The sequence below is a fragment of the Aythya ferina genome (assembly GCF_964211825.1).
Source record: "Aythya ferina genome assembly, chromosome: 13".
NCBI classification, from domain to species: Eukaryota; Metazoa; Chordata; class Aves; order Anseriformes; family Anatidae; genus Aythya; species Aythya ferina.
This window is the reverse complement of record NC_140311.1, coordinates 1,958,816-1,967,946: the sequence shown is the minus strand read 5'-3', so window position 1 is coordinate 1,967,946 and position 9,131 is coordinate 1,958,816. Positions and strand designations below refer to the sequence as shown.

Below are 9,131 nucleotides of genomic sequence, written 5' to 3'. Positions count from 1 at the left end.
CCTGCAACAACTTTCGGGGAAGTTTCTTCCCCAGCCCGCGGGGCGGCCGGAGGGCGGCGGGGGAGCGGCGGGGGAGCGGAGCTCGAGCCGGGGCTGCCCCCTCCAGCCGCCCGCCGCCGCTCCCCTCAGGCGCAGCGCGGCCGCCGCCCGCCTTCCCCCGCGCGCCCGAGGGCGGCCGGGCCGCGCGCACTGCGTAGCGCCGCCGGCCCCCGGCTGCCAGCGCCTCTCGCGCTACGGCCGCGGCCCCGCCCCCCGCCCCCCCGGCCCCGCCCCCCCGGCCCGCATCCCGCGCGCCCATTGGCCGGCGCGCCCGTCAGTCAGCGGCTGGGCCCATCTGGCGCTCCCCATTCATGCAGTTTGGTTGCGTGTTGGTGGCTTTGACTGTTTGCAATAAAGAGGGGGGGATTTTTTTTTGTTCAGTTTCTGCTGCAATTAACTCTTGGGCCCTCGCGCGCCTTGCTTTTTTTTTTTTTTTTTTTTTCTTTCCCGTTTTTTTTTTTTTGTGTGTGCTTTTTTTTTTTTTTTATATTATTTTTCTTCCTTCCTTCTTCTTCTTCTTCTTCCCGGAGGGGGCCAATTCCGCAGCAGTGCTCCCAACAGTTTATTTTTTTCAATATAATTTTTTTTTACAGTTATTATTATTATTATTATTTTTTTTAATTATTCCCCACCGGGCGCGTTGCTTGCCCGCAGCCACCTCCGTCCTCCCGCTCCCCGCCAACTATTAAGGCGCAACTATGCCCAAAAGAAAGGTAAGTGCCCAAAGGGGAGGGGGGGGCTGAGCCGCGCCGGCCGGGGCACGGCCGCGTTGGGGGAGCGCTGCCGGGCCGCCCCCCGCCGCCTCCCCGCCGCCGGCCTCGTCCCGGCTCGGGGCCGGGCCGGGAGCGGGGCCGGGGGGGTGGGGGGGAGCCCGGCGGGGGAGGGCAGCGCGGCGGCTCCATGCTGGATCGCGGCCGTGTGGCGGAGGCAGAGGCGGGCGGGCGGCGGCGGGGCCGAGCGGCGGGGAGCGGAGCGGAGCCCCCGGCGGGTGCCGAGCGGTGCCTGCGGGCGCTGCGTTTGCCTTTGTTCTCCTTCTTCTTCTTTTTTTTTTTTTTTTTTTTTTTTTTTTTTCTCTCTCTCTCTCTCCTCTCTCTCTCTCTTCCCTTCCCTCCTCCTCTCTCCCACTTCTTGTCATACCAGATGGTTGTGCAATGGTGATTTGGGGCCATTAGGCGGCGCAGAATTTGAAACCGGCCTCGGAGGGAAGCGCCGAGCGCGGCCGCCACCATCCCCGGGGGCCGCCACCGTACCCGGGGGCCTCCTCAGCGCCCGCCCGCCTCCCTCCCGACCCCCGGGTTCCCCTCACGGCCCCGGGGGGGCCCTCCCGTTGCCCCCGAGCCCCTCCAAGCCCCTCTGGGCTCCGTGAGGCGCTGACGAGGCGCGGCCGTGAGGAGAGCGCTGAGGAGAGGGGGGGCGCTGAGGGAAAGGGGGAGGGGGGAGGGGGGGGGGCATTGTCCTTGCGCGCGGCCGGCCCCGACCTTGCTGTGGCAGGTAATTTGGCGGGAACTTTTCAAACGCGCCACGCCGTGACGTCGGCTCGGCGGCCCCCCCCCCCCCCGCGAGGCATGCTGGGAGTTGTAGGCAGGCGCCGCCCCCCTCGCTGTGGGGGTCTCCAGCCCTCACACCCCCCCCCCCCCCTTTTCCCCCTTTTAACCACCCCCCCTCACCCCATTCTCTCGCTTCCCTTGCAGGCTCCAGCTGAAGGCGAGGCAAAGGAGGAGGTAGGACCTGCTGCTGCGCTCCCAGGGCGTCCCACAGAAGGCACCAAGCCCCCAGACCCCAATCCCCCTATGGCCGCCCCTCAGGGCTGTGGGGTCGGGGCCCTGGGCTGAGCCTGGCCCTGCCCGGTGCCCTCACACCCGTTAGAAACCCCCTCAGGGCTCCGTCTGTGGGGCCTCAGGGTGCTCCCGGAGCCAGGCGGGGTGGCAGAGCCCTAACAGCACCCTCTGGGGCAGGAGGGAGACCTCGTTTGGGAGGGTGTTGAAAAAAAACGTGGTTTTAGGAAGCCCTCACCACCGTGGCCGTGGGTTTATAAATCCTAGGGGTTGTAGGGGTCGATATACTGGGTTATGGTGGGTTACTGGTGTGGCGGTACATGCGCTGAACTGCAGTGACACGTCTTTCTTTACGCAGCCAAAGAGAAGGTCAGCTAGACTATCCGCTGTGAGTATCTTTACTTACCCTTAATACTACTTTTCGTGGCATGTTAAGTTCTGGGGGACACTTACAGAGGAGCTACCTTTTTTCACTGGTACTGTGAGAGGCCTGGTTGGAGTATTGCAGTATATAAAAGTGAAATTTTTACTTTGTGTTTCCAAATCTTGAGCGCCACCACGTTACAGGCTCACTTTGAGGCACCTCGTGTGAGTTACACAAGGCGTTTCGTTCCCCCGTTAGTGAACACACAACCTGGACCCATGCATTAGGCACCCAGAGTCGAGGAGTATTGGTTTTGTGATACATTTCTTCTCTGGGGGCCTTCTCCTTACAGGTGCCTGCTCATAGCTGTATAAATTACCTGCACTTCCCTTACACTTGCAATTTTCCCATTGATTTTGATGGCCCAACTGTTGGGTAAACTGAGACCTAGAGGGCGTAAATCTGTGTCATGCGGTAGGATTCAGCCCAGAGTCGCTCACAGACTTGCAGAGGCTCTTGGCACCCTTTTTGACAGACTGTTGGTGCACCCAATCCTTTCTAATCTGTCTTGGAAATGCCAAAGAGATAACTGCTGCTATTTAAAAAAGAAACTATTTAATTTTAGTGAAAGCTTAAGATGTGTGTTCATTTATACAGTTGTGGCCAGATGTTAATACATTTAATTCTTGGCAGATGCTTGCCCTCACAGTACCATCAGACCGAGCAGTGATCCAGTTACTCCTCCTGGTCAGCATCTGTGCCATAGCCCCTGTAACATACACGAGGAAATGTGGCTCTGGACAGCAAAACAGACTGATCTGTCTGATCTGATGTTGCCTCCTAACTACTAGTGACTGAGGCTGTCAGCTCAACATATTTGGAAGCTTTCAAAAGTTACCGATGTGCTAAAACGTTTATGGGGTTCTTCTGACTCTGTGTTTCTTGCATGTGTTTTGTACAGAAACCTGCTCCGCCTAAACCGGAGCCAAAGCCCAAAAAGGCAGCACCTAAGGTAAGTGTTGCAGAGAACTCGAACTGAAGTCATGTGTTCTCTTTTTTAAGGTGTTTATGTGGGAGAAAAGTCCACAGCTAATCGTTTTGGGTTTTCGTAGTTTCCTTTAAAGATTCAAGATTGGCTTATGTGAGTTAAAACAACGTGAAAGATGTAAAGATGAGGGTATGCAACTCCTACTGGCACTCCCCAGATCTTAAATCGCTTGTGGGGAGGCTTCACTGCTGCCTTGTAAAGCCTTTCAGACAGTGTATTGTTGGGAAAACGATGCTTTGAGCAGAGATCAGAGATTCAATTAGAGAAGGCATTGAAAATCATGCTTTTAATTAGTCTCTTAGCGTGTTTTTCTTTCGAAGGCACTTCTCCCAGTTAGTTATCAGTTTATCGAATTTTAATCTCTGGAGGCAAAGTTCTGCACACTCGTTCCCTGAAGCTGGATATTTTGGGAAATGTCAAAAATATTGGCATGGCTGACAGGAGAGTTAAACAAAAAACTATTTAAAGTTCCCTTTGTGCTTAGGAGCAACAGCTTGAGGCATAAAAGGGGGCAGTTCTGCACTCTCTGAGGTGTTTCCCTGTGCCCCCTTCCCGACACAAACGTTCCCAGGGGTCACAGTTTGCGGTGGGTTTTGGTGTTTTGGTTTTTGATCCATCTCTAAACATTCAGGTGGCGTCAGGAATTTGCTGCCGGGAAAGGAAACAAACCAACAAACCTTCCTTTTGACCTGTTCCCGTTGGACGTTTTCAAGTCCTTCACCTCTGGCCGCGCAGCCCCAGCTCCAGATCCCATTCCGGAGCGGCAGGGAGGCGAGGAGCCCCAGTGCTCTGCATTTTTGTGGCCGAGCTGCTGGCACGCTGGGGCCCGGCCTCCCTCTAGTGGCTGGTCCCCTGGAGGAGAGCCTGCTGCCGGGGCTTGCTCCTGCAGCCCCAGGGCCACAGAGCTGCCCGCGGGCTCCCCAGCCCTTCAGCCTCTGCTGGTGACCACGCAGAGCTCGCTGCAGTTGCCCATCATGCAGGCTGTTGGTATTCTTTTCAAGCTTATTTTTTATATTTGAATGGAAGTTTTCTGAAGTTAGCTGACCTGGGATGAATCCTATGCAAAAGGGGCTGTGCAGGATCCCAGGATCCTCGGTCTCAGCTGTGTTGTGCGAGATGCTTTGTCTTGGTGCAGAGCCCTCCCGTGGAGGCCAGTTTCTGAGGATTCTTCTCAGGTCGTTCCTTAAGAGAGAGGCTTTACCAACAAAAGGGTAAAAAAGTGGCATTTTCGTTACTGGGTGAGGGAAAAGAGACCCTTCTTCAACCAACCCCGAGCCCTTAAAAATCCTTCATGGCTTAGGTTGGGAGAGCCCTCTGTTTGGTGATGCTCTCACAAAGAGGCACTGCGTTTCTCTCCTAAGTCAGTCCCCAGGAAGGAGGAGAAGCTGGGGGAGAGCAGGCACAGTGCGGGGAAGGGACTGCTGACACCGCTGTGCTGCTGTCCCAGGCGGGTTGAGTCCCTCGGGGAGGTCAGAGCAGGGACTGGGAGGCTGGAGAGGAGACAGACCCAGCCCCACGTGGTGCTGCGAGCCTCCTGCCTCAGCCTTCTGCGTTACTGCACGACTGGCTGTTCATTTTGGTGAGTTTTTAATCAGCAGCGTTACTGAATAACCGGGTGACTTTGCCCCTTGCTGTCTGTGTTTGCCCTGAGCAAACTCGTTTTTAATGCGAATTAATTTTGTGCGCCGGTAAGGTAGGGGCTGAAACAAGCAAGCGTGCTCCTTAGAACTGAGAGCCGCTAAGACAACCCCATCTGCTGAGCAGATGAACATCTCTATTCAACAATTATCTGGTGATTTTCACTTCAGGTGGTCATTTTGCAGGTAGTCACTGTTCTGTTGCTGTAACCACGTTAACCAAGGAGCTGAGCTGCTTTGCTTAACGTGGTTACTGGCAGCAGGAGGCTGGTCCTTGCAAGCCAAACTCATGAGAGTTTTGCTTGTCGCTGGTCTGGGGTCAGGCTCTGACCTTGCTGTGTAGGAAACTATTACTGCAGAAGCTGCAGCATCAAATTTTGCTTTGATTTACCCTGATCATCCTGACAAGAAGCTGCTGATACTAATCAATAACTGCAAGGTGCCCGTTGTTCCTGAAGTGATGCCGGTGGGCCCCCAGCTTGAGCATCACACAAACGGTTCGTTACAGCAAGGAGTATTTCGGGCAGGCAAGGGGGAAAGTGCTTTGCAGCTTTGTTACAGTTTTCTAAATAGGCCTCAATGGCACATCTGAAGTATTCTGGCATTCCCACTAGTTGCACATGTTCTTTTTGTTCTTTGGTATGCCTTTCAGCAGCGCAGCAGAAGTACAGGCCAGTTCAACTCCAACATTTTTTAGCTAATTTAATTGAATGCCTATTTAAAATAGGAATTCTTTTAACCCCAGCCATGACTGCTTTTATGTTACGCGTTTCCCAGTAGCACGTTCGGGGCACAGCGGAAGGGAAACTCTTCTCCCTGGAAACTTTGATCTCATCTTTGGAGTTGAGAATGTGCGAACGCAGGCATCCGGGGTGGAAATCAGCGTTTACCATATCGTGGTCTGTTTTCTTAACAGAAAGAAAAGGCAGCAAATGATAAAAAGGAGGACAAAAAGGCAGCAACAAAAGGGAAGAAAGGAGCCAAAGGCAAAGATGAAACTAAACAAGAGGATGCTAAAGAAGAAAACCACTCTGAAAATGGAGATACCAAAACTAACGAGGTACCTTAGCTACAGTAAACATGGGAATAAACACAGATGTATTGCTAATACGTCTGCAGGAGCTAATGATTGGGGCCTCCCTGTCAAGGTGGCGTGTTTCACTGCCGTCCTGTTAAGACAGACCAGCTGCAGTGTCTGCACGGGGCGACTCCCAGGGAGAGCCTGAAAGAATAGCGTTCTCCTTCCACCTCAGTCCTGCTCTGGGGCAGAGCCCTTCCACAGGTGGTCTGTGCTTCCCTAGTGTCCCGCTCTGTGTTGGCACAAGAGCAATGCAGAATGGTTGGGGAACAATAGAGCTCAGAAGGATTGCGATCCAACCCTGAGCTGCCTTTGCCTATCCTCTCTGGACTGCTGGATTGCCTCTTCTGCTCAGCACGGGTTGGTACTGTGCCAGAAATCTGGTTTTAAGTTTTACACAATCCTTTAAAACAATTCTTCGCATCAGAACAATTCCGCAAGAGTTCTGCAAAGCAAAACGTGGTCTTGTCTCTTGATCTGCAAGCCTCTTTCTTACAGGTTCTTACTGTCTCAGCTACTTACCTAAGCTGCCGTTTGCTAGGACTAGCTGCAAGCTTCAGTCGGCTCCTGATGGCTTTTTCCTAGAAATTTTCTTGCTGATAGTAGAAGTGCAACATTTGCTACCTGTAGGCGTGGAATAGCCTCTTGTGTACTCTGTCGCTTTCGATTTGCAGTGATCTCTTCGTGTGTCTGTTGAGTATCGCTGTGCAGTCAATGGGTTGTTCAGTCTTTCCTTCTTCAGACTAACTCACAATCTTCTCTGCTCAAAATTAACGTGGGGCTGTTGTACTTGAAAAGATCTTTGGTAGGAGCTTTGCAATTTCAAAGTGTTGACTAAGAGCAGGCATTTTGATAGAAAACAGGGGAGCACCACCTTCCCCGCAGCTTGGACGAGTATCGTGATTTCATGTATGATTCTTACGCTTCATTGTGACGTACGGAGATGAGGACGTGACCTTTCCCTAGCATACGATCGATCCTTATCTTAAATACGTTCCAAATTCCTGCCTCTTTGGATTCACTTAACGCTCCAGTATTAATTCCATCACCAAATAATGCCCTCCTGCGTTTCAATTTTTAGACTTATCATCAGCCAACGTGGTGTTGTGTTGGTGTTTTCGGTAGTAGCCGTGCATTCTTGTCTATCTACACCAAGTGTTGTCCGTGTGTGTACTAACAAACTAGTCTCTCTTTGATGCTTGTTAGAACGGAATCCGATTAGCGTTACAAATAATATTTTTATTCTTCCCAAACACTTTTATAGGCACCAGCTGCTGAAGCATCTGATGATAAGGAAGCCAAGTCCGAGTAATGTTAACCCTGCCCTATATCTCCATCATTTGGTATCCGTACCTCCATGCTGTATTGTTAACAGAGAGGAATATTTTTATCAACTATTTTATAAATGCAGGTTTTTTTAGCATGAATTTAATTATGGAACATCTTCATCTCGGTTACTTGGGAATTAAATCCCTAACAAACAAAGGAAAACAAACAAAAAAAAAATCATTGTTTTTAAATTTTGTGATTGTAATAGTTTGTATGGTACATGGAAAGAATAAGTGGTGGTAGCTTTTGACTTCTGTCAGTGTGTCCCTTTTTGTGTAAGTCATGCTTACAGACTTCAGATTTTAATTTTACCCTTGTATGTGTTGTATGGTTTCTTAAAGTGGGGAGGTCTCAAAACAAATAACTGTGTTAAACATTCCAGTGGTTCTGTGGGTTGCTTTTATAAAGAAGGTGAGCTATTTTCATGAAAAAACCTAAGAGCTGGAAATCTGTTGTTTCCCAAATGTAATTTTATTTTGTCAGTTTTGAAAAAAAGAAAATAAAATAAATAAAAGTGTAATCATGTTTTTAAATGAAATACAAACATTTCTTTTAGAAGGGCAGGTTGGTTGTATGTACCCACTGTTAGGAATTTTGCTGGATTTATCTTAATAAAAAAGACTCCTCAAAAGCTGATTGTGGTTTGTTGCTTGTGCTGCTGGAGAGCCGCCAGCCTCCCGGAGAGGTGCAGGAGGAGAGGGCCTGAGGCTGAAGGAACCTCTGCAGCTAAAAGCGCTCCGTGCGTGCGCCCCTGTGCAGGGGTGTAAACAGAAACGAGCTCATGGGGCAGCCTCCCCGCAGCTGGGATGGGAACAGGCGATCCCATTTGAAGCACGCTGACTTAACGCCCCTTGGGAGCTCCAGGTGAAGGCTTACCTTGTAAAACTGTTGCACGCTCGAGTGAAAAGGAGATATTGCTGTTGTCCCGTGTGCCTTAAGCTCTGTCAGTGCTATAAATTCCGAAGGGTGTTGTCTCCTTTACGTTCCCCTGCCTGCTGGTTAGGATTTTAGTGGGTTCCTGCCTCCTGGAAACAGTGCAGAAGAGCAGGGGCTGCTGCACGGCCAGCAAACCTTCGGAGTACAAAATAGTTTCGTGCTACGATGTTGAAACGTTCCCAGCACTTGTTCAAGTGCATACTTACATAACTTTTGTTTATAGTTCTCTTCTTTAAAAATGTATTACTTGCAAAACGTTCTCCTGGACTCGGTTAGCTTCCCCTAGCACGGTGATGTGTGTGCAAAGTGGTTTCCATTGCCACGGGCTTGTACTGGGAAACAGCAGCTGGACTGGGCAGCACAAACTGGGCTTTACTACGGGTTGTACCTGATCTTATTTTGGTTGCAGCAGCTATTCTCTGCAAGTTTTTCAAGGACACTTCACATTTTCCTCTCGAAGCCACCTTTTATATGAAGTCTCTCCACATTGATGACCAACTGCAGCGTGTATTTAACAGGAAGAGAAAACGTCTGCAGTGCAGAAGCCTCGTGCTTTGCATGAGGCTGTTTTGCAGCTCAGAAACGTGAAATTCCAGGAGCCTGCCTGTTTTATCTCACACCCAAAATCCAACTCGGTGGCCCGGTGTGATGTCTTATTAAGTGTGTGTCCCCTGGTCAGTACCTGAGGGTGCTGCCTGTGACGTGATGTTTCAGCGTGTGTGGTTGTGGTGCTGGGAGCTCCTGGCTGTGTCCTGGACCTCCCCGTGCTTTGGACACAGGAGGTGTCTGACCAGATCTCAGGGGCTGGCCAAATGCTGCTTGAAGGTGGCGAGAAATCCCAAAGAGAGGAAAATCCCAAAGGAGAAAATGCATTTTGGAATGACACGGTTTGTAACGGCAATAACTCCCCCTCCAGATGGTTTCT

At 51.0% G+C, this 9,131-nt stretch overlaps 1 protein-coding gene across 1 annotated transcript; it reads left to right on the top strand.

Annotated features, from left to right (window-relative positions):
- Positions 1-339: 339 nt before the first annotated feature.
- HMGN5 (high mobility group nucleosome binding domain 5) lies at positions 340-7,901 on the top strand. Its single transcript, XM_084534648.1, has 6 exons — positions 340-752; positions 1,731-1,760; positions 2,173-2,202; positions 3,140-3,190; positions 5,780-5,923; positions 7,206-7,901. Exons 1-6 carry the CDS (start codon positions 738-740, stop codon positions 7,251-7,253), a joined length of 318 nt encoding a protein of 105 aa, XP_084390774.1. The 5' UTR covers positions 340-737; the 3' UTR covers positions 7,254-7,901.
- The last annotated feature ends 1,230 nt before the right edge of the window (positions 7,902-9,131 follow it).

What these genes read in the sequence shown, in the direction of transcription:
- HMGN5 (XM_084534648.1), top strand. An exon ending in AAGGCGAGGCAAAGGAGGAG is followed by an intron (nt 1,761 to 2,172) that starts GTAGGACCTGCT and finishes TTCTTTACGCAG; the next exon opens with CCAAAGAGAAGGTCAGCTAG. An exon ending in CCAAAAAGGCAGCACCTAAG is followed by an intron (nt 3,191 to 5,779) that starts GTAAGTGTTGCA and finishes TTTTCTTAACAG; the next exon opens with AAAGAAAAGGCAGCAAATGA.